Raw genomic sequence first — 25,035 nt, 5'->3', positions numbered from 1 at the left:
AAAAAAAAATAGGGCAAAGATTCACTTACAAAACTATGCTAACTTTATTCACGGGTGTTAAAAAAAAAAAAATGGAAGCAACCTTTATGTCCAACAGTAAGAGCAATCAATTAGCACACCATCTTCCTGAGAAATTATGCAAGTATCCAAAATACATTTTTTGGGGGGGTGCCTGGGTGGCTCAGTAGGTTGGGTGTCTGACTTCGGCTCGGGTCATGATCTCGTGGTTGGTGGGTTTGAGCCCCGCGTCTGGCTCTGTGCTGACAACTTGAAGCTGGAGCCTGCTTTGGAGTCTGTGTCTCCCTCTCTCTCTGCTCTTCCCCTGCTCACACTCTCTCTCTCTCTCTCAAAACATAAATAAACTATAAAAAAATTTTTTTTAAATCCATTTTTTTATTTTGGGGGGGAACTCAAGATTTAATATTAAAAGAAAGAGCAAGATATAAAAAACTTATCTACAAAATATCTTCATACATATAAATAGTCATTTAATATATATGTATAGAAAAATAACTACAAGAAAATACAACCTATCCGGTTAAACCATACAAAATTACTGTTTTTTAGATCAAAAATGACTAAATAGTGGCCATCTCTGGGGGATGGTACTGGATGCATTCTATCTTTTAAATATTCAATTATGTACTATGGTAATATTACTTTAAAAAATTTTTTTGTTTTTAAGTAAACTCTACACCCAACGTGGGGCTTGAACTCACAACCCTGAGATCAAGAGTCACACCCTCCACTGACTGAGCTGGCCAGGAGCCCCAGTAAATATTACTTCTATAATTAGAACACACAAAAAAAGGGGTGCCTGGGTGGCTCAGTCAGTTAGGCGTCCGACTTCAGCTCAGGTCACGATCTCGCGGTCCGTGAGTTTGAGCCCCGCGTGGGGCTCTGGGCTGATGGCTCAGAGCCTGGAGCCTGCTTCCGATTCTGTGTCTCCCTCTCTTTCTGCCCCTCCCCCGTTCATGTTCTGTCTCTCTCTCTCTCTCTCTCTCTGTCTCAAAAATAAATAAAACATTAAAAAAAAAATTAAAAAAAAAAAAAAGAACACACAAAAAAAGAAGGCAAATGTTTAAAAGAAAAAAATTTATCAGCTGCCTTTCACAAAAGGGCTGAAAACTCCTGGCCTAGAAATGTCTCAACTGGATACAGAACAGGTTAAAAGGAGCCTGCAGTCCAGTCTGCTTTAAGAACAAAGGCTGGCAACACAAGCAGGGCCCCTCTCAGATGGCTGCTGACCCAGCGATCTGTGGCAGGAGAACAGGCCCACATAATCTGTGGCCTGAAGATGTAGACGGACTTAGGGCAGAACCAGCTGTATGTTGCTGAGTCTCACCAACTGCTACGGCACCCCCCTACCAAGATCTGTGCTGCAAGCAGAGAACACGAAACAGTGCAACCCCTACTCCAAAAGCCTGCGAGATCTCAAGTGCACTGGTTCTCAATCCTTTCGGGTGCGAAGAGCCCTGAAGCATGAGACGAAAGCTGTAGCCAACATTCCATGCGAGAGATGCTTGTCTACCAGAAGACTCCAGATGAAGAGCTCCCAAGGTTCTAACACATCACACGGAAAACACACTAACTACTAAATGTAAGCATGTTCAGACTTTAGAGAATAGGTGAGGCGTCAGTCATCTTAAAGGAGGAATAAAATTGGGAAAAAGAGGGCTATGAGGAGCCATTAATGCAGACATTAAAAACAGCCTTGGGCGCCTGGGTGGCCCAGATGGTTAACTGTCCAACTCTTGATTTCTGCTCAGGTCATTATGGGTTCAAGCCCCATGTGAGGTTCTGTGCAGATGGTGCAGAGCCTGCTTGGGATTCCCTTCCTCACTCTGCCCCCTTCTGTCTCCCTCTTTCTCCCACTCCCTCCCCCTCTCTCTCAAAATAAATAAACTTAAAAAAAAAAAAAATCAGCCTCAAGGGGCCCCTGGGTGGCTCAGTTGGTTGAACATTTGACTCTTGATTTTGACTCAGGTCATGATCTCAGCTTCATGTCGGGCTCTGCGCTGAGCACGGACCCTGCTTAAGACAGTCTCATTCTCTCTCCCTCCCCCCTCCCTCCCCCCCCCTCAAAAATGAACATTAAAAAAAAAAAAACTTTCTCTCTGCCCCTCTACCCCACTCACATGCACTCTCTCTAAAAACAAAAAAAAATTTAAAAATTAAAAAAAAAAAATCAGGCTCAAGTTATTTTAACATGGGAAAAATAATCCTATTTTAATTTTAAAAGCAGGAAACAAAACTGTCCAACACATACATGCGCTTGTACTTGTTATTTAATTTAAGGGTCTGTAAGAACAAGAGACTGGAAAGAAACCAAATGTCCACTGACAGGGGACTGCTCTGAGGAAACCAGGTCTTACACAGACAAAAAAGAAAGCAAAGTGGCATCAGCTATATGGAGATGAAACACTTTGGAATATATAATGTGATTACACATGCTACCATCTGTGTAAAAAGGAGGAAAAGAGAACACACACTCATAAAATATGGATGGATGTTTCTGCCTGTACATATACCCTCTCTCTGGAGCAAAAATGGGAGTGACTAGTTGACAGAGTTAGAAGGAAACTTTTCAATTTATCTTTTTTTAATCTTTGTTTATCTTTTTGTTCCTTTTGAATTTTAAACCACTTTGAAACCTTCAGTTATTCAAAAAATAAAAACTATATATACAGTGTATGTCGATTATGTTTAACGCTTATAGGAAAGTACTGAAAGTACAGCTAAAATGAATGACTTTGGGCAAGTTGCTTAACTACGCCTCAGTTTCTCCACATATAAAATGGCGATGACAGTCCTCATCTCCCAGGTTATATATGTAAAGCACTCTGGAAAGTATCTGGCCTATGATAAGTGCTCAATAAATAAAGCCATAATTAAGGGGGAAAATACATCTAAAAGATAACAATGACTATCACTAATTGTGACATTACAGCAAATTATGGTTTTCTTAATGTTCCATAAGGAAGACCTAAATTACTTATATTAGAAAAAAATTTCTTGAGGCATCTGGGTGGCTCAGTCAGCTGAACGCCCAACTTGGGCTCAGGTCACGATCTCACAGTTCATGAGTTCAAACCCGGCACTGGGTTCTGTGCTGTCAGCTCGGGGCCCGCTTCAGATCCTGTCTCCCTCTCTCTCTGCCTCTCCCCCGTGCACGTGCGTGTGCACACACACGCACACTCCCCCCTCTCAAAAATAAACATTTTAAAAAAAAGAAAAAACTTTATCTTTTTTGTTTTAATTACAGCAAAGAAAAATCAAGGAGGTGCTTGAAGAGTCAGGCAAAAAACTGGAAGAGATACTTTCTTGAACAGAGTTGTGACTCAATAAACATGGTCTCAGGGCACCTGGGTGGCTCAGTCAGTTAAACAACCAACTCTTGACTTCAGCTCAGGTCATGATTCCAGGGTTGGGCTCTGCACCGAGCATGGAGGCTGCTTAAGATTCTCTCTCTCCCTCTCCCTCTGCCCCTAGCCCCCACTCAGGTACACTCTCTCTCTTAAAAAAGAAGAAGGGGGGGCTGGGGTCTCTGAGAAAGGCTGTAGACCACTGTAGTATGAGAGAGTGGGGGCAGGGGAACCCGAGGGGAACGTGTGCCTAGTTAGGCCACTGTGGCAGCACTAAGCAAACTGAAAAGGGGCGGGATCCAAAGCATCCCTCAGAAGACATACTGCACTTGGTGAATTAGCCTCTTTTGAGGCCTGAAACACTAGAAGAACAGTGGAATCGTGGCTCCAAATGAGTGTCTGGAAAACCTGAGGAGAAAAAGTGGAGGAGGCCTGGCTAGGGGCGTGGTCACGCTCGGAGCAGCATGAGCAAGCTTGACAGGCTGTTTAGAGAAACTCGAGGGCTCCTGCAACCAGCTGAGGAAAAAGGAAATCTAAAATCTAGCATTTGCCAGGGACTGCCTGCACACCTCACACCTTTCCTATTCTGTGCAGCACAGGAACCATGGAGGAGGCCAGGCTAGAGAACAGAAGACAATTAGAGAAAGCGGAGACGAGAACATTCAGTGAGGGCCACTCTACAGGTTCAAAGCACCACGCTGGACCCTTGGAAACATGCAGAGGGGCCTGAATATGGAACAGAGGACTGGTTGACAAAAAGCAACCAGCATCCCCTCTCTGACACAAGCAATCCCTCATCCAAATTATTCTCTGCGATTAGGGGTTTTTCCTTGATGGCTGTTCTTCCAAAATACTTGATGACTAGCTCTCAAAAACAGGGAGACTATGAAATGGAAATACATCTTGAAACAACCTGACAACTCTGTCTCTGAAAGTTATCCTCGCCTTACCTCACAAGAGCCAAGCAAGGCTTGCTTCACTGTTGGGACGGGGAGGAGGGTGGGGGGTTCACAATGCTGACAAAACTTGGCCATTTCACAGGCAACCGGCACATTAGTTGTGTAGGAACTCAGAGCTTTGCCCTCTCCAGAGAAAAACCTATCCCTACCCTTCTAGGCTTGTATTTGGAAGAAAATTCTAGTCAGCTTGATGCTATGCTTATCAGAGGTGAGACCAGGAGGGACCAGCTTTGGTTAAAGGCTACTGGGAGGCTGCTTAGGCCTTGGGAAATTCAAGAGTCTGAGGAAGCTCACTTTCTCTATGACTCCAATCCCCTGGCAGCAGGCCTTCTCCAGGGACACAGTTTCTGCAGCTCATCCTGTTTGGTCTCATACTGAAAGCCGAGACCGGGTTTTCTAAGCATCAGGGTGAAACACAATGCAAACATCTGCATACTTGGAAAGAACTCCTAAACGGCTCTCCAGAGGAAAACTCTCCAGAGGAAAGAATAAAAGTTTGTTTACAAGTCGTGGTTAAGTGTCCTACACTTAGCACTTTCTGCTAGGGAAAAACACTTTATCTAGGGTAAGAAAAACGGCAGGCAGCTTACAAAGTGGAAATTCTTCACAGGGGTTTTTAATGAGATAGTATCACTATAATTAATGATATGTAATTCACATTTGTTTAACTCTCTTCCAAATGCTTCTTTTTAAAAAAATTATCACGTATGCAGCAGAGTGTAGGCTCTGTGGTCAGAAAGATGTGGGTTCAAAACCAGGCTCTGTAATGCATAAGCTGTGTCCCACGGGCAGTCTCCTCTCTAAGATAAGCATGCACCCTCCCCAGAGAGATCTACACTCACCTCCAGAGTCTGGCAAGAATCAGTATCTGAGAGCTATTTTTACAGACGAGCCTCAGAACAGCCCAATAGGTGGGCCTGGTCCTACTTCCCTAGTTTACAGATGAGGAACTAGAACGTGGAGGGACACGTCCAAAATCACATGGCTCAGAGCAGACTGAAGCCTCTTCATGCCCAGTCCTGACTATCCACAGCAGCTCCCTGTCTGAATGAGCTAAATCTGGAGCCAGGTCATATATGTACCACTTATCTACACATGAAAAGAGTTCTCATTTTCCAATTGAGTAAGTGAAATATACCTCAGAGTATATACATGGAAAGAGATAAATTTTAGGGAGAAATTGCTGGTGAAAAAGCTGGCCCCAATGAAAATTAGGATGACCTCATCCCCACATTAGTCACAAATCACGGGGCAAACAAGTGCTTTAAGAGCCTCAAACAAATGGGGATGCGGTGATGGGACTGAGGAAGTGAACGGAAACCAGGGGAAAGGCAGCGCAGATCTAAGGCTGACAACCTGTGCCCGCACCCAACCTGTGCCCACTACGACTGAGAAACAAGCATGACTCATAGGCACCATTTCACTACAGAACTTTACATGAAGCCTTCCTCTGACCACCTGTAAAACCCAGATTAAACATCCCAGGGGATATAACAAGCCAAGCAAGTGAAACTAAGAGCAAGACTAGAACCTAGCTATAAAATAAGGAAGTACAGACGCTGAATTCATTTAAAAAAAAAAAAAAAAAAACACATAAATGAAAGCAGTCATTTTATTTTTAATGTTTATTTTTGAGAGGCAGAGACAGAGAGACAGAGAGACAGAGTGTGAGCGGGGGAGGGGCAGAGAGAGAGGGGACACAGAATCCGAAGAAGGCTCCAGGCTCTGAGCTGTCCACACAGAGCAGGACACAAGGCTCGAACTCATGGACCGAGAGATCATGACCTGATCTAAAGTCAGACGCTTAACCAACTGAACACCCAGGTGCTCCTGAAACCAGTCAGTTTAAATCAATACAAATGGAACCAGTAAAGGAAAAGTCTGGAGAGCAAGTAGGGCATAGGAGCTGAAGAACATCGGCTCTTGATTTAAACAAAGGTTCAAGTCTCAATTCTGTTCTTGGTTGTATAACTGGGGACTTGTTACTCAATTTCTCTAAGCCCATTTCCTCATCTGTAAACTGAGGTTAATAAACATCTCTACCTCATGAAAGTATAGTGAGAGTTACACGAAGAGATACTGGAAAAACATTTACGTGGCCCTGCCACGTAAGCGTTCAATTAAAGGACCGCTACTGTTACTACCATGAGAAGCTGAGGGTTCTAATTCTCTACCCCACAAACAAGATTAACAACTGAAGGAGCAGCAGAATACACATCTCATCCTTCTGGCATATTTTTGACCCCACCTCCTATCTGTAGTAGATCCAATTCTGGTAACCCCAACACAATCCTTATCATGTCAGGACAGTCAGGAGCAGGTAGCACAACCCTCAAAAGGTGAGACAGAAAGTGTTCAGGGGACATAGAAACCAATAACACCTTCATGAAAAATAATTACCAAGAGCCTGAAGTTCATACCCTTTAATCTAATAATTCCATTTCTAGAAATCACTATGGAAAAATTAGAAACCACCTAAATGTCCCCAGTCAGGAAGATGTTAAACAACTCCAGCACATCCAAAGAAATAGTACATAGCCATTAAATTTTTTTTTTAATGTTTATTTATTTTTGACAGAGAGAGAGAGAGACAGAGCATGAGCGGGGTAAGGACAGAGAGGGAGACACAGAATCCGAAGCAGGCTCCAGGCTCTGAGCTGTCAGCACAGAGCCCCATGTGGGGCTCCAACTCACAGACCACGAGATCATGACCTGAGCCGAAGTCAGACGCTCAACCGACTGAGCCACCCAGGCGCCCCATACGTAGCCATTAAAAATAAGTCATTTTTCAGAGCACCTGGGGGCGCTCAACTGGATAAGCATCAGACTTCAGCTCTGGTCATGATCTCATGATTCGTGAGTTCAAGCCCCACATCAGGCTCTGTGCTGTCAGCACAGAGCCTGCTTCGGATCCTCTGTCCCCCTCTCTCTGTCCCTCCCCCACTTGTCCTCATTTTCTCTCAAAAATAAACGTTTAAAAAAAAAAAAAATAAGTCATCTCTTGGGGTACCTGGCTTAGCTGGTTAAGCAGATGGCTCTTGGTTTGGGCTCAGGTCATGCTCTCACGGTTTGTGAGTTCAAGCCCTGGGTCGGGCTCCGTGCTGACAGTGCAGAGCCTGCTTGGGATTCTCTCTCTGCCCTTCCCATACTCATGTGTGTATGCATGTTTTCTCTCTTTCTCAAAATAAATAAATAAACTTTAAACAACAAAGTCATTTTTATGACAGTGAATGACACCAGAGAACATTCACAACATAGTTAACTGAAAAAAGCTGGGACATATACAAATATATATATGTGCACAGAAAAGTGAAAGCAAACCCCAAGGGCAGTTTTCTCTGAATACTGAAACTATGGGCATTTTTTATTTTCTTCTTTTCAGTTTTCTAAATGTCAATTAGTATACACAAAAACAAAACACGTTTTTGTTCTTGTTTTAAATCATTACCTCTCTGCGAAATCCTTGTTAAACAACAGTTCAATAAAACTGTGGTTGAGATGGCATTTGCAGGTCTTTGGTCTTGTGCTACTTGGGAATAAGAAATGCCACTGATAAAATATAAAACTAGAACAATTAGAATTTCCATCTTCAAATAAAATATTTCAAATCTGGATGCACAAGCGTGCAGATGGAAAAGCCGGGCTAGGCAGCAGGCGGCAGGGTGTAGAGATGGTGGCACGCGGGCCAGAAGCACCCTCCCAGCACAGTTCCTTCTAGAAGTGGAACTAGGGCAGGGTTGACACAGAACCTGAACCAGTGGCCTCTGCAGTCAGATACAGGCCTGTGCATTCCTAAAGGACCTGCAGGCTTTCCTGGAAAAATGGCGTAGTGGATTTCTCTTACCTGAACACAACTGTTCGATCTTTGTCAGATTCAGCTGCAGAGACTCATTGATCCAGGCCAGCATGTCATGTCGACTTAGGTTATCACTGGTGACGGACGTTGAGTATACGTTCACTGCCATCTTCTACAAGTGAGGAAGCAGGTGAGGAAAAGAGATGGGCTCACATTATTAGGCATGCAAGGGAGAGCAAGCCATTTCCTGGAGAGTCACCCAAACCCGTAGCACACAATTTTTAAGCTTCGCATTCTTCCCCAAGAGGCCAAATCAAACACTACGATTCCACCCACCAGCTTGGAGTGCCACACATAAGCATGACCCTGGATGAATTGCCCAACACCCACCAGCCTAAAAGTTAGGCCCCATTCTAATGTGATTTGTATAAAATTTGAAGATAACAAAGACACTATATAAAGAGATGATTAAATGCTTTATGAAGGAAGGCTAATGCATGAACAAGAATGTTCTCTGTTCAGAAAATGTCAGTCCAGGGGATCCTGGGTGGCTCAGTCGGTTAAGCATCCGACTATTAATTTCGGCTTGAGTCATGGTCTCACAATTCATGGGTTTGAGCCCCGCATCGGGCTCTGTGCTGACAGTGCAAAACCTGCTTGGGATTCTGTCTCCCACTCTCTCTCTGCCCCTCCCCCTGCTTGCATGCTCCCTCGTTCACTCGCTCTCACTCTCTATCCCGAAATAAGAAAGAAAGAAAGAAAGAAAGAAAGAAAGAAAGAAAGAAAGAAAGAAAGAAAGGGAAAATGTCAGTCCAAACTTACCCATTACCATATCAAAATGTTCACAGAAGTTTCCTTCAGAGTGGGCTTTTCTCTTTTAATGTTTATTTATTTATTTTGAGAGAGAGAGAGAGAGAGAGAGGGGAAAGCACATGCTTGAGCAGAGGAGGGGCAGAGAGAGAAAGAGAGGGAGAGAGAGAATCCCAAACAGGCTCTGAGCTGTAAGCACAGAGCCCAATGTGGGGCTGGATCCCATGAACTATGAGATCATGACTCATAGTCAGACGCTTAACTGACTGAGCCACCCAGGCACCCCCAGATGGTGGGCTTTTATTAATTCCTCTTTTTGGTTTTCACTATTCTCCATATTTTCTTTAAAGACTATATCCACTTTTCTAATCAAACAGTAAATAAAACTTTTCAAAACCCTAAGTACTACAAACATGTTGGGAAATAACCTTACAGTGAAGAGACCTTGCTGCTATTCTCTGCTAAACCACCTGGGGACAGGAAGACATCTAAGGAGCTTCACAGACACCTGTCATTTACCCCGACAACTCTCTGTAAGGTTCCCCTCGTTCTCCTCATTTTACAGATGAGGAGAGAGGCTCAACATAGAAACCCTGGGAATGGCAGCCAAACCTGTCCAGCCCCACCATCCACATTCTCTCCCAGCCACTAGAAAATGCTGCCCCTCAACCTTCTGCTAGGCTTTCGGGTGCAAAACAACAAACACACAGAAACACAGTAACTTCAAATGCTATTAAATGTGGATGCCATCATCATCCTCATTCAGTCAACAAATGTACACCAAGCACTGTTCAAGGGCCAAAGAAATGGAAAAGCAAGAGAAACAAGTTGTCTGCCCACCGGTAGTTCCCGCTCTAGCGGTGGAAGTCTGACACAGACCAAACCCACAAACAAATGTCATTTCCTATCAACCATTTAGGAAGTAAGGGTGGTGGGGAATGTAGTCAGGGAAAGCCTCTCTGACTTGATGTTTGAGCTTAAGATTCAGAAGGACACAGCCACACTGAGATGTGAAAGGTGGCTGTGGCCCAGCAAGCAAGAAGGAGAGCGGGAACAGAAGAGGAAAAAGAAATTAAGACGCCAGATCACGTCAGGACTCCGCAGGCCAAGGTAAGGAGTTTCGATTTTATTCTGTAATTGTTAAAGAATCCATTGTGGGGATTTAAACAGGGTAGAATCACACTCTCATTTAAGTCTGTGAAGGGGTTCAGGGCAGCCCCCCACCCCATGCCCCCAGAACGTGCCACTTTAGCATGTGGATTATTTTGAGCTGAAGGCACTCAAGACCCCGTGTGCACAAAAAACTTTTGTCCCTTCCTTAACCACACAGAAGAATCTAAACTGGGGGTCTTTCCCAGGAAAAAGGGTTATTAGCAGAGATAAATGTTATGAGTGACCCATCTGTATGGTAGGGCAAACATCTAATTACCTGCTCTTATCGCCCTGTGAAGTGCATTCCTTTCCTCTGAAATCCCAGACCCCTCCTTAGAGGAACATATAGACCTCATTTTGCCTGTCTTTGGAATTCCCGTGACCATGCAAATTCTCCATACATACACCTACTAAATTTGATTTTCTCCTGTTAATCTGTCTCATGTCAATTTGATTCTTGGTCCAGCTAGAAGAATCTTGAAGGGGACAAGAATTCTCATTCCCCGACATGTGAAAAAGACCAAATGACTTAACTGCTGGTAGAGGACTGTGGGAAAGGAAAACTCAAGCAATGTGAGTTAAGGTCAGGTTAATCCAGACCGAGTGAAATCTCCGGGCAATTACCAGGAGGACACACAACGAACTATAAAGGACTGGATTTCATAGTGACCCTGACACTTAGAATTTCTCTCATTTCCTGAGACATCAATATTACCAACTGGGGAAACAAAAACTCAAAGCAAATTTGGAGCCATCATGAGACCTCATGCTCTCTCGTGGCACTTCCTTCCATCCACCTCGTGCCTACTACATGAGCTGGTTTTCCCACACCGGTTTCCTGCAAGCCTCATGACTCATAGAGCTACCGAATGAGAGGGCTAGAAGAGACAGTGATCTACCCAACCAATCCCCTCTTTATGAGCAGGGGTGACTAAGGGTTGGCAGGATAAATAACTCATCAGGTCTGTGCTCTCACATCCCATATTCACCTATCCCCCACAGCACTTGGCACAGTGCCTTGCACACAGCGGGCACGCAATAAATGCTATTTGTTTTCAGGTGGGCAGGACAGTGTCAAAGGCAGAAAACTGTATCCATGTACACTTTTTTCAGAAAGCAAACCATCAACGCTCTTGAGCTTTTAAATTCAGACGATAAAACCATTTTATACAGGAAGCCAACACAATTTAATTCCTGACTCCACTGGGAAATTAATTCCTGATCCCACAGTACTTCATTCAAATCTCTATGATAGGTATTATTACATTGGATTGTCATTATCTCTTCATTTCTGAATCATTTCAGATTTGGGCCAGGAGGCAATATGCTCTATGAAAAGAGCTGAGGATTTCCAGCTAAGAAGACCCGGGTTTGAGTGTGAGGCTGTCGCTCTTTCCCTGTATGACCCAGGGCAAGGTACTTAACTTCAGTACACCTCAGTTATCTTACGAGGGAATGCCACCTATCTGAAAATTACGATGTGAGGTTTAAATGAGGTAAGGTACATAAAATACTCGGCGTGGTATCTGACACATACCAGGTATTAAACAAACAAGATCCAGGCAGGGAGGGGCCTTGTCTCACTCATCCTCCTACCTGCAGTGCCAAAAACAGTGCCCAAGACCTGCCCCACTATCTCTTATCCCCATCCACTGCAGCAGCCTTCAAATTAGTCTCACTGCTTCAATCTGTCCTTACACAGCAGCCACAAAGAATTTTCTGAATCATAAATCCGATCAAGTGTCTCCCCCGTTTAAAATCCCTGAATGAATACATGTAACGCATATTGTGTGCAAAACACTATTACCGAGGACCAAGGAGAGATACATCCAAACAAAAAGCACGGTCACAGGCTAAGCACTTGTAATCTATTTTGGCCACATTCGTACACACTGCGGGTATTGTATGTGTCATGCTACCATAAAATGTAAGCAGCTGGTTAGGACACGTGTGTCTCCTGACCACACCCCAGCTCAGAAAACGTTAATGGCCTTTCATCATCATATAATTTAAAACTCTTTCATTAGCAGTACATTAATACCTGGTCCCATGTGCTCCGCAAACTCTGCAGCCACTAAAGACATGGGGTCAGGCACCCTGTGGACATGCAATAAACATCCACTGACTCAACCAATTAATTGGCTCTTCCAGGCAGTCAAAACAGAGCCTAGTTCTCAGAGCTACAGCTACCTACAGCTTCCCCCGTAAGAATTCCATTGCTTGGCTTCAATGGCACACCCCATGACCATCATGCAAGCCTCACCTTTAGAAGGCTCCATGATCCAGGTTTCAACTGCCTTGAAAAAGCTCTTTAACCTCCCCAGGTATCTGTCCTCCTTCACAGTTCTCCTTGCAGGTTCTGAAACCCATTCTGATTGGATGCTGGCTGAGGAGCACCCTATTACTTCCAAGGCACCATAGTGAGCCCTATGGAAAGGGGGAGGGAAGGTGCCACCAGACAAAAGCCATGTGACCCTTTCTGGATCACAAATGGCTCACCTGTGAACAGTGAAGAATACATTCTGCACAAGGTGGTGGTGAGGATTACATGAGATCTAAGTGAAAACACTTCAGTGAAAAGCACATCATGTCTTGAGCTTCTCTGTGTGCCAGAAACTGTGCCAGGCACTTTGACACACCACCACAAGGGGCACATTGCTATGAAACACACTAGCTCTCAGGGAGGTAGCATAATACAGGTGTTGAGAGCCTCGACTCTTGCATCACAGATGTGGCTTCAGTCAATTGCTGGACAGTATAAAGCAAATCACTTGACCTCTCAGAGTCTCAGTCCCTTATTTGTAGAAAGGAACACGGGATTGGGGAGCCTGGGTGGCTCAGTCGGTTCAGCACCCAACTCGTGGTTTCAGCTCAGGTCATGATCTCACGGTTCATGAGTTCCAGCCCCGGGTCAGGGCTCCGTGCTGACAGTGAAGAACCTGCTCAGGATGCTCTCTCCCCCTCTCTCTGCCCCTTCCCCGTGCGCACATGTGCTCGTGCTCTCTCTCTCTCTCAAAATAAATAAACTTAAAAAAAAAAAAATGAACAGGGGGGCCTGGGTAGTTCAGTTGGTTAAGCTCTGACTTCGGCTCAGGTGATGATCTCACAGTTTGTGAGTCTGAGCCCCACATCGGGCTCTGCTGACAGCTCAGAGCCTGGTGCCTGCTTGGGATTCTTTGTCTCCCTCTCTCTCTGCCTCTCTCTGTCTCCCTCCCACTCAAACTGTCTCTCTCGCTCTCTCTCAAAAATAAACATTAAAAGATTTTAAAAAATGAACATAGGATCTCTTAGAGATAGTGTGATATTAAATGATACAATGCCACAGCAAGCACTTAACACAATACCTGGCACATAGCAAATGCCCAACTAGCAAATAGCTATTATTATCAAATTCTATCGCTTCTTGGCCTTTTGGCTAAGATCAAGTGTATTATTATCACAATTCTTACAGCACCCCAACAGGAAGTGAATGCCAGGTTTAGTGTACCTTCCCTTCAATGGGCCTCAGGATCTTCATCTTCAAAATGGGGCAGAGGGTGAACTCTGACCTGAAGCACCTCAGGGCAGCTGTGAAGCAGGGACTGGAAAAGCACTGTTCCTATCACCCTGTTATACTGTCTTCATAGTAATTATATGAAATTATCCCGAAATTATCTTGTCCATATATTCATTTTCTTATTTCCTATCTGTCTCCCCACCACAAGGCAGACGCCTTTGCCTCCTGCTCCCGGGTTATAGCCAACGCTCAGCACAACACCTAGTACTTAGTAGGCGCTCAACAAATACCGCATGACGAAAGGAAGGAGTCCATTGAGCTGGCCTACTTCTTGCCCCATAATGTGATAAAAGCTTTCTGTAGTCTTATCATTGTCCCCGTTTTACAGATGAGGAAACTAAGGCCGTGAGGTTCCAGCACCTGCCCAAGGTCGCACCGCAAGGAATGAAACCCAGGTCTGAATTCAAAACCGAACGCTTGACCACCAGGCGACAGCTTCCTACAGTGGGGGTCCCCAGAGCTCCTAGCAGGATTCACTTCAACCACACACACCCCCTTACCCGGACTGGCCAACCCGGAACCGCCCGCTACCGCGGTCCGGGTCCCACACCTAGGCCGCGGCCCAGAAGCCCCCACGCTACCGAGGGGCAGCCCCCACTTCCGGCCCGAGGCCCCGCCCATGGCAGAACTCGGCGCGCGCCCCCAGCCCAGTCCGCGCGCGCCGGGTCACGGCCCCGCCCTTCCCCCACCCGACCCGATCTGCACGGCCTCGAGGAGCGGCCCAGTCATTGCCCGCAAGGCCCGCCGGTGCCTGCCCGGCCCGAAGCCCACCCGGCCACCCCCTGGCCGCCGCCCCGTGCCCGCTAGCCGACTCACCGGCTCTCGGCGGGACCGCGTCCACTGCCTGTGCCCGGCTTCGGTTCCGTCTTCGTCTCGTTCAAACCGCCCGACCCCGCCCGCCCGCCCGCGCGATGACCTCACACGCACCCCCCGCCCCGTTACGCGCAGACGTACAGGCTCGTCAGTCCCCGCCGGCTCCTTTTATAGAGAGGGATTGAGCCGCGCGCCAGGGGCGGGGCCCGGCCAGTGATAGACTGCCCGGGCGCCCCGGGGGCGGGACGCCGGCTGCCATGGCAATCAGCCACGTGGTCTGCCGAAGCCAATGAGATCCCGCCCCAGTCCGGGTTTGCCTGCCTAGTGGGAAGAATCCAGTTACAAATTCCCCACCCCAGGAGCCAAAAAAAAAAAAAAAAACAAAAAAAAAAAACGGTATTACAATGAATTTCTACAAAAATGGGCTATTGGATAATAAAGACACTTGGTAAGAGCTTTGAGGAAAGACTTGAAAGTCACCTCAGAGACACATCCTGTGAACACTGTTATGACCCTGTGATCTCATCATCCGTTTATTTTCCTCTCAGTGCCTATGAAGTCCTCGTGTTTATTCGTTTATGCCTTTGTCTGCCTTTCCTTAAGTTCCACAAAAGCAAGGATCTTCTCAGTCTGTGTCCCACTGCCTGACTTTGCTGAAAGAATGAGTGACACCCACTTTAAAGAAGAGGAAGCTGAGGCTCAGAGATTGACTTGCCCAGCATCACAGAAGCTGACCTGGGTTTTGAGCTGGGTTTTGTCTAGGTATCATTTATTCATGCGTCCCACAAATATTTATTTTTTCTGACCAATCAGGCCCTAGGTATTTCATAGTAAGCAAAAACCAGACATAGCCTCTGAGCTTTTAGTTGTGACTTTTTTTTTTTTTTTTTTTTTAAAGTAAGCTCTATGGGGGCGGCTGGGTGGCTCAGTCGGTTAAGCTTCAGACTTCGGCTCAGGTCGTGATCTCACGTTGTTAAGTTCCAGCGCAGCCTGGCGCTCTTTGTTCGGAGCGTGGGGCCTGCTTGGGATTCTGTGTCTCCCCCTCTCTGTGCCCCTCCCCCTGATTGTGCTGTCTTTCTCTCTAAGATAAATATATATAAATATATATATGTATATATATATATATATATATATATATATATATATATATATATACATATATATATATATATAAATTGAGGTATGTAAGCTCTAGGCCCAAAGAGGGGCTCAAACTCTTGACCCAAGTTAAAAAGTCCCAGGCTCTACCAACTGAGCCAGCCAGACGCCCCTAGCCTCTGAGTTTTTTTGTTGTTTTAATTTTTTTTAATGTTTATTTTGAGAGAGAGAACAAGCCAGGGAGGGGCAGAGAGAGAGAGAAATTCTAAGCAGGCTCTACACTGTCAGTGCAGAGCCTGATGTGGGGCTCGAACTCACGAACTGTGAGATCATGAGCTGAAAACAAGAGTAGAATGTTTAACTGACTGAGGCACCCAAGTGCCCCTAGCCTCTGAGCTTTTAAAAGTTTCCAGTCTGAATGTTACTCAGGAGGGTGCTAGCCAAGATTATCTGGGTCAGATTAAGCCTTGACTGCAAAAGGGCAGAGAATAGTGAAAAACAAGTTTCTCTCCAGCAGGAAAAATAGCTTTGAAGACTTCAACATGGGTTTTTAAGCAATTATTTTAACATGGGAGTGATCTCTTTATTGCAGGTAGAATATGTGAGTCCCCTCTCCAAAAACAAAACAAAAAGTATGACTTCAAGGCCTAAGCTTTCCAAACGTATGACAAGTTTCCTGAGCTAAAAACTGGTGTTGGGAGGTCTTGGCTGCTTTAGGCACTTCACAAGCTCAAGGGAGAGAAGACTACAAAACTAAGTTATAATACAGTGTGCTTTGTGCTAAGATAAATTCTCCTATCTATCCACAGGGAAGGAGGACTCAGATCAGGAAAGGGCTTCTAATCCTGCCTTGAATCGGGGCAAAGAAGGCTTCCTGGGAGAGTAAGAACTGGAGGACTAGTTTGGCAAGCAGGCTGTTCCGGACAGCATGTGCAAAGACTCAGAGTAAATATCACCAACTCCAGTAATGCCCACCTGTTTCCCTTCTGCGATGCTGAGACCTCAGGATGAACCAAGGCTCAGAGAGGACACTAGGTTATAAGGCCTGAAACACTGGGATTTATGCATGGCTCTGTATATTTCACAAGTTTCAAAAATAAATAACCAAGGGCAATGCGTGGTTCTAGAATGGATACTGGATCAGAAAATATATTTCTGCAAGATCCCTTCCACGGGACTCTGGGGTGCCAGATCCCAAGGCCACCCCCGTCAATTCTCCCTAACAAGGAGCAAGGGGACCCTAACATGATCGAGGGGTGGGGGGGTGGGGGTGGTGATGAACACAACTTGAACACAAGAGGTTGTTGCATCATCAGCCCAGCACCCGGGGGATTATTGCCCTGCTCTTCCTTAAGACTTTAATACATGAATAAATATCGGATGTCACCATCACTACCAGCACCCAGGCATTAACACTGCGTTGACTAGTGGCTTTTGTTATCACAAAGCCATCCCGTACGCACGAGGGCTTACTACATGCCAGGCACCAGACAAAGCTCTTTACCCAGATCATGCCCTTGAACACTCACAGCAGCCCTAGGAAGTGGGCAGGATTTATGCTCCTTACCTGCTAAAGATGTTATCTTCCTGGATAGAGCTCCAGACAACTGGAAGACTGTTCCAGAAAAGGCCTACAGGTAACACGAGGTCCAACCCCTTCCCCCGGATCAGAATGTTTGTCGCATTTTCCCCCTTGCCGTCAGGCCAGGGATCATGGAGACACCAACCTAGCCCCCCATCTCGTTTAAAGAACAGCTCTGACAGCCCCTCCAAAGCCAACCCCCAACCTGCCCCACAAATGGACCAGGCCACCCAAGAGCCCCTCACCTGGAGGGCTAGTCCACCTCCTCTCTTGGGGATTCGAGGCCGGGGCTGTTTATTTCGTTTCATTCTGCCCAGGTATTCGGTGCAGCACTGCACACCAACCTGGCTTAATAGGGCAGCCGAGGCCCCTGGGACCTCAACACCTCAGGAGTGCCAGCTCGCTTGCTAATTGCCAACCGTCTCACCATGGTGTCTTGCAAAACGTTTCTCATCCCCCATTCCAACAGTGGCCTTAATAAGGCCCACAACTACAGTCATGGAGGTGGCCAGGACTAGAACACTTTTTACAGGAAGAGACATATAGTTGCCACGTGCAGCTGGTGTTCAATTGACTCGTTGCACGTGCAGCCGTTTACAAACCTTTTTCCCTCGGCAGGCATCAGCTGACCGAGATGAACCTTGGGAGAGGCACTGAAACTTTTCACTGGCTCCTAGTCCCTGACCAAAGGCTAGATCTAGTAGATCTAGTGATAGGACTGTGGCATGATGGGCTGGGGTATTGGGACACCTGGCTGGCCCGCTGGGAAAGTCCTGCAGAGCAACGGGGATACTCTACCCAAAGAGGTGCGGCCACAGGTTAGATTCCTAGGGCCATTACCGTGAGTCCTGTGACTGAACAGGGACAGGACAACTTGGGAGTAGTGCGTCCGGGTGCAAGGGATTCCAACCAAGGTGTGGAACTGGGGGAAGCAGCCTTGGGATTCTGGAGCCCTTAATCATCTTGATCAGCTACCCAAGAGCTATAAGAAACAGCCCGGAGGGGTGCTCTGGTGGCTCAGTCCATTGAGTGTGACTGTTGACTTTGGCTCGGGTCATGATCCCAGAGTACTGGGACTGGGCCCGGCATCAGCAACAGGCTTGAGTGTGGAGCCTGCTTAGGATCCTCTCTCCCACTCTCCCCGGCTTGCATTCACTCTCACTTCTACACCGTGCTTGCTGCGTGAACCAAAGGCCTACTTCGACTCCCACCTATTCCACTGGAATCAGGCCCTCCCGCGTCCCACCCATCTGACCTGCAAAAGAAGGGACACCAGACTGTTAGAGAAATACTGATTTTAATTCAACATAAGGTAAACTCTAGGCATCTGTCATTTTTCAGCCTAAAAATTAGCAAGACTGTTGAAACAAGGCACAATTTTCCCCCATACTTGTTACGTGGCTCCAGTTACAAAAAAAAAACTTTTTATGAAAATGTTAAAACATAAAAATAGAAGTCTGTGATTTAAAAAAAAAAGTGTATAAAAAAATTCCCACAAAACCTGTCAACGTTGTTCCTTATTCTACAAAATAGCACCAGTAAGAAGAGTAAAAGGTGTTAAAAACCATTACGACAGCATTTCTGAAATGCAGCTTTCCCGACCTCCCATTCCCCTTAAAAACAACTTCTCATGGAATACAAAAGGACTTTAAAATCTCTGGAAGGAGGGTCGAGCTTTTATTGCAGTTTCCCCCTGCAATCTCTTAGATGAGGGGAGAGTGCAGGGAATGTGCTTGTGCCCCGGCTGTCATTGCTTCTCAGTTTAGAAAAAGGCTGAGGAATTGGGGTATCCTACTTCTAATGTGGAGACCTGTGCCTGCAGAGTAGTCTGGAAGGGTGCATTTTGGGGGTGGGCAGGGACGTCTTACCTAAGCCTACTCCTTTGTTCCCTTCTAGTGGGGAAGAGGGAGATAGCGAGAAGCCATACCTGTCCGCATAACATATGGCAATTTATACCCAGCCCACCCCTTCCTGAGCTCCCCGGAGGGTTCTATTGCAGTCACTGGGAGGGATATCGCTAAGGGTGGTCCTCCCTGTGGGTCTGTTGGGGGGAAAATAGCCCTGAATGTGATGATGAGGTCATCCCTGCTGAAATCATCATCATTACAGAAAATACTCTACACGGGCCCTGACAGCGGGTCCCAGCCCTTTATACTGAGGCCAGGGGAATGTGCTAGGGAAAATTCAAGAACGACATAGACATCATCTCCTCTTCTGCTAGCCCTAGGAAGAAAAACACCCAGGGCCCTTAAAATGTCCCTTAGCTACATGTCTACCACTGCAGTCCTGGGAAACAAGGAGCCGCAGATGTTTTTTAAAAATCATAGTCTTGGGATAACTGTCTTGGGTGATTTTTCAGCATTAACCTGAGTATTGGAGGGCTGTTGGCACTGTGGTTTTGGTATCTTAGCCATTGTTTCTCTGAGCGGTAAACCCAGGAGGGGAAAAAAAAAAACCCATCTTACTACCTACTTCAAGTTTTAAAAATTTTAGAAGACAAAACGAGCACCGTGTTTGGCCACTCCTAGCAGCCAGGTCTGAATTGTGCACAAGGAGGCAGCACCTCAGGCTTTCCCTGCCAGGAGGGGGTCGCACGGCTCTGCTCCTGCCAAGGATAGGTGGCGCAACCCCACAACGCGGAGCGGAGGAAGGGCAGAGCTGAGGCTGTACCTCCTGGGTCCTGGCTCTGCCCCACATGCCCCAGTGCTCCTGGGCTCAGGGTGCCTGGGGGCTATTCACAGGCAAAGTAGTCCTTCAGGGGGGCGAAGAGGTGTCGGATGACAGGCACACTCCAGGACCTCCCAAGCAGCTTCTGGCGGGCACCACGGCCCATGTTGGACACATCCGTGTAGTGTACAGGAAAGCCGAAGATCCTGGCGGGAGGCACCAGAGTACAAAGACAGGGAGTCAGAAGCGCCCCCCTCCACCACGCTTAGCACCTCTGGAAGATCTTAAACGTGAACAGTATGGCACTGTTCTTTCTGCCCTTTATCCCATCAGGCCAACCAGGCCTGCACACGAGCCCTCTCTTGACCCCCAGAGGTCAGGCCCACCGGTTCTTCAGCACATGAGGGCAGGGTTCCTCTATGAGGATGTCTGTTTTGTGCATACCCAAGCCTTAGCACTGTGCTCCTGGCGCACAGCTGGTGCTCAGTGGACCTTTCCCATAAGAATGAGTGAATAAAATGAATGGATGGATGAGTGAATGCATGCCAAGAAAGCCAGACAGCAAGCAAAGAGACATGTATCTGCCTTCAAACCACAAGATGAGAAAAGTTAGGCAATCTCCCTAATAAGAAATAAGGACACTTCCAGAAATGGATCAGCATGTGCTCAAATAATTAACCGTGACTACATTGACTTATCCTGCATTTTCTTTCTCTCTTCAAAGCCAGTTGTTAGATCAGGGTCCAAGCTGGACGTAACGCAGGTGGCAACCAAATATACCAAGAGCTTCCTCTATGGGATTCTACCAGGCCTGGTGAGAGGCTACAGATACACTGGACCTCAGTCTTTCCTGGCTTTACAAACTAACCCCTTTAGTGTGCACACCAATGGGCCAATGGCTGAATGGGTTTGAAGAAACCTGTCAGAGATGTAACACCTTAGGCTTCTGTCTTGTTTAGCCTATAAACGACAGCCATCTGCACCAGCCCCCATATCACAGAGCCAGCCCAGCATGTTAGGTTTAGGTCTCAAAATACAGAATAACCCACGAGATGAATGGCAAGAATACCCACCAGTTTCTTTCTACAAATCAGAACTTAACTTTAAAACTAAGAAAACTATTGTTAAATCAAATTAGAAATAAAACCAGCTGTAGGACCGAACTAACTGGAATAAAAGTATTCTTATCAAATCCTGAGACACAGCCAAAAATGTAAAAAGGAATATTCATAGTCCTTCCTACATTTTGAACAATAAGGGAAAACAAAAGAAAAAAAAATTGAAACCAGAATAGGAGAATTGAAATCCAAGAGCTAGTTTTTTGAATCAAAATAGTTTAACTACCAACTTAGCCAAGTAAATGGAAGAAGATGACAGACTGTGGCTAAGTAGGAATCAGCTTTAGAACCAACAACTTGGCCGAAGGGATCTTCTCAGAAAGACCAATGGCAAGTCAATGGGGTTTTCTTTAGCTGGTTCCTCATACATTCTGGAACCCCAACATGTTGGGGGAGGTAAATGCCAGGGCAGCACAGCCAGAACACAGAGAGATGGTGCCATCTAATGACCTCATGTTCAGATTCCTCACCACCACCACCCTTCTGTCATTTCTACCAGGAAAATCAGCACTAACTCTGAAAAGGTATTATTCCCAGCCCCAGGAACATAGGTCAGGGAGACCGTGCAGAATTAAGGCAAGCACCTGGCCATTTGTCCTGCCATCCTTAACCACGTGTTCTTCCCCTTTCTCTCTGCCTGTGGGATTTCCCTCTTCACGTGCAGCCCTGCTCACCTTTCTAGCTCAGTGCACCACAAAACATCTTCTTTGCCATTCATGACAACAGGGAAAAGTTGGTTTTTCCCCTGTCTGATCGAGTTCGACTTGGTGGTTATTGTCTGTACTTTCTTTAACTGGAGAACAAAACGACATCATGGAGTGAGCACAGAATGAAGGATTGGAGTCAAGTCAAGGCTCAAAAGCACCTAGGGAAGATGCAGGAGGGAAGGCAGGTGTGGGAGAGAGGGGGGCAGGGATGGGCTCACAGAGGGAATGAGAAAAGGAGAGCTGGAAGGGCAAGAACATTTTGTGTTTCCCACAAACACCAAGAAGTTAATGAACATGAAGGACCAGCCTCACAGAGAACAGCAGATAAACAAAACAGTGACCATGAATGAGATCACATGGGGGCCATGAAAACACCAGAGTTATTGACCAAGCAGGATTAAGCAAAAGTAAAAAAACCCACCCAGATTGTAGAGAATGGCCCACTGGGTTTTGAAGGAATGAAACTTAGCTTGATATAAACATTACATTTATGGAGGTCTTGTAATTAACTATGACTTAACAGCAGACATTTTTTTTTTTTTTTTTTTTGGCAAAGGTAGAATTACTTGTTTGTTACCAGGAGGATGAGGTGAAATAATCTGTGTCTCTATTCACAATTGGAAAGTCTAGTTGCCTTTTCTCATGGTGATTATTTGTTTATCAAGAACCTCTCCTACCGTTGTGCTTAAAGACGGGAGAGAGCAATGACATGGTGAAAGAGGCCCAGCACCAGGGAGTCATGTGGGGGGCGGGAGGGGAGGGGTGGCAGGAACAAACTGGACACCACGGTCAAGTCCTCGCTTGGAGGTCACCAAGTGTGTTTCCAGAGACCATTTGTTAGAACGTCTTACCTTTGCTGTCCTATTGAACTCCAAGCAGTCCTGCAGCTCGAGTTTATCATTCTTTGATGCTATCACGGGCCTGGGAACATCCAAAACCCATTACTTTCTACCAACTACAAAGGGGCCTCGGCTAGGCGCTCCCCAAGGTGGGAGTGAGGGCCAAAGACTGCAAAATGAGCTCTGGCAGTGAACTTGCTACAAATTCCTGATAAAAAAAATGAGCCTCGCAAGAGCACATGACTCTGCAACAAAGCTATGGACAGACTAGCCCCTTGAAGAGGCAGCCCAATGTCCCAGAGCAAATGCTCCCCGTTTCCAAATTTTAATATTAGGCAGAGCTCTCCCCTGAGAGCAGGATGAGGGAAAGCACACTGGAAAAGGTCAGGAAACCCTTCCAGTCCAGCCCCAACTGTTCACTGGCTGAGTGACCTTGAGCAAGTTAGGCCCCCTCTCTGGGCTTCATCAGGAACTTGGGTTAGGTCTTTGTGGGTCTACTCGTTACAACTAGCACATCAAACCCATGATTTGGTGGCTTACACTAGGGGGTGGATGGGGCCTCCAGAAGCTTTCATGGCTAAAAGGAAGTACAAGTAAGAGAGACAGGAGGTGGGTTCACAATACTACCAATCACTCTTTTAACTTTTACCATTGAAACCTGCAAATGGAGAAAGGCAGACAGATGTCTGAGAAGGGGAAGGGCTAGAAATTGAGGAATTGAGGAACCAAGGGGTTCAGCAGTTCCAGAGCAGAAAACCAGCAGAAGGTCTGAATGCACAGAGTTCACGAACACCACAGCAACCCCTGTGTTAGGAACTTCAAGGCCAAAAGGCAATCAGATGTAAGAATGAATATGGTGCCCATAGGAGGGGCCTCTGAATCACACAAAACATTCCCCTAGATTCTGTCAGAGATTCCCTTGACCTCACCTTCCAAGCTTCAAAATGCCTGCCTACCCGAATCTTGAGTCTTCCATGAACCCAAGGGAGTGAAGGCAGCTTGGACTCTACACAACCAAGGTGTGTAGACTAATGGCTGGGTTTGGGTCTGTGATCACCAGGTGACGGCTGGGTCACCCCTCCTACAGCCCTGCACAGCACAGCTGTAGCCATTCAGTTCTCACAATTGGGCAGAAAGCTGTGGAGACTGCAGACTCCTTTCATCCGATACCCTACGCCCAATGGGTCGGCAAATTCTCTTAGTCCTACCCTCACATTACCCACAATCTGATCCATCTGTCCTGCCGAATTCCACAGGACTCCACCACCACCCCCCACCCAGAGCCATACTCGCATTGTGTTGATTATGTATGGGTGGTGCCTCCTGGGGCCCTCCTCTGAACACCCACCCTCACTGGTCTCCCCATTGCTGCCCTCATCCTGCTATTGTCTATCCTTCTATGAGCAAGTACCATGAACATGAGATCCAACTCTCACCTGCTTAAAACGGTTCACGAATTTCTATGCGATGACCCAGAAGGGCCACATAACTTGGCCCATACTTCTGAGTCCTTTGCCTTACTGCCCCAGCCACTCTGGCCCCTGGAACAGTTCTTGAGCCGGTCTTCCAATGCATTCTTCAACATCGCCCCTTCCCCTATTCCTTCTTCCCGGAATGTTTGTCTTTCCCTCTAATAGCCGCGTGGCTCTATTCTTTCATTTAACGCCCTGCCGGAAGGAGAAGCGTCCCCACTGGTTCCTACGATGCCCCCACCTCCAGCCATGACTGCAAAATTATTTACTGTCTTCTCTACCCATCTGCCATGAGCATGTCAACTCCATAAGAGCTGCGACTGACATCTAATGTGCATACCACTAAGCTGGCAGCACATACAGCAGTGGCTGGCACAGAGGGCTCAAGTGTTGAGTGAAAGAGCCCACTTCAGGGGTGCCTGGGTGGCTCAGTCGGTTTCGGTTAAGTGTCCGACTTCGGCTCAGGTCATGATCTCGCGGTTCGTGAGTTCAAGCCCCGCGTCGGGCTCTGTGCTCCAGCTCGGAGCTCCGTGCTCTGTGCTCCAGCTCGGAACCTGGAGCCTATTTCAGATTCTGTGTCTCCCTCTCTCTCTCTGACCCTCCCCCGTTCATGCTCTGTCTCTGTCTCAAAAATAAATAAACGTTAAAAAAAAAAAAAGAAAGAAAAAGCCCACTTCATCCAGACATGGACATTTTCCATTTCACTGGCTGATCAGCCAAATAAAAACACAGCCTACCCAACAGAAATCCTACAAGCTATTCCAGCACCTTCTCCCCTCTGTTCACACTTTGCTAAATGCCTGAAAGTTATTATGCTTTCAGTCCTTCTTTCTAAAGGAGAAATTTCTTTAAGCTCAACTCATTTGCAAGTCTGGGATGTCACATTAAACATCACATCGTGTATCTTAATCAGCAGGTTGTTCTCCTGGAAACCACATATAGGAGATAACGAATCCTCAGCAATGCCGTTTACTTTGTGGCTTTGAACATGAAAAGATTGATAAAAAGTTGTGAAAACTCTTGATTAAGAAAATCCAAGGGAGACAGGTTAGCACAGTTCTGCCACCTGGCTGGTCACCACAGGCCTCATCCAGGGATCAC

General features: G+C 46.5%; 2 protein-coding genes across 14 annotated transcripts in view; both read right to left on the bottom strand.

Moving 5' to 3' along the window:
• MAPRE1 (microtubule associated protein RP/EB family member 1) overlaps positions 1-14,473 on the bottom strand; it is a 30,893-nt gene extending 16,420 nt beyond the window's left edge. Inside the window, exons 1-2 of the mRNA XM_025932403.2 lie at positions 14,455-14,473; positions 8,169-8,292 (exon numbers count right to left, since the gene is read on the bottom strand). Of these exons, the coding sequence (XP_025788188.1) occupies positions 8,169-8,289 (121 nt within the window). The 5' untranslated portion in view covers positions 8,290-8,292; positions 14,455-14,473. The remainder of the gene's footprint in view (positions 1-8,168; positions 8,293-14,454) is intronic.
• A 3,936-nt stretch (positions 14,474-18,409) lies between these two features.
• Positions 18,410-25,035, bottom strand: part of DNMT3B (DNA methyltransferase 3 beta) — a 42,149-nt gene continuing 35,523 nt past the window's right edge. For 6 of the 13 annotated variants that reach the window (XM_086701971.1, XM_086701972.1, XM_086701973.1 and 3 more), the window contains 3 exons: positions 22,475-22,544; positions 21,591-21,709; positions 18,410-20,004 (listed from right to left, as the gene is read on the bottom strand). In XM_086701971.1, coding sequence (XP_086558097.1) covers positions 19,863-20,004; positions 21,591-21,709; positions 22,475-22,544 — 331 coding nt within the window. In that variant the 3' untranslated portion in view covers positions 18,410-19,862. Of the gene's footprint in view, positions 20,005-21,590; positions 21,710-22,474; positions 22,545-25,035 lie in introns of those variants that run through there. The other 7 variants (XM_086701968.1, XM_086701974.1, XM_086701977.1 and 4 more) reach the window with 3 other exon arrangements.

Source organism: Puma concolor, chromosome A3, assembly GCF_028749965.1.
Source record: "Puma concolor isolate L17-30 chromosome A3, mPumCon1.1.hap2, whole genome shotgun sequence".
NCBI lineage: Eukaryota > Metazoa > Chordata > Mammalia > Carnivora > Felidae > Puma > Puma concolor.
Note: the sequence above shows the minus strand (reverse complement) of the source record. Positions and strands in the feature narration are given on the sequence as shown.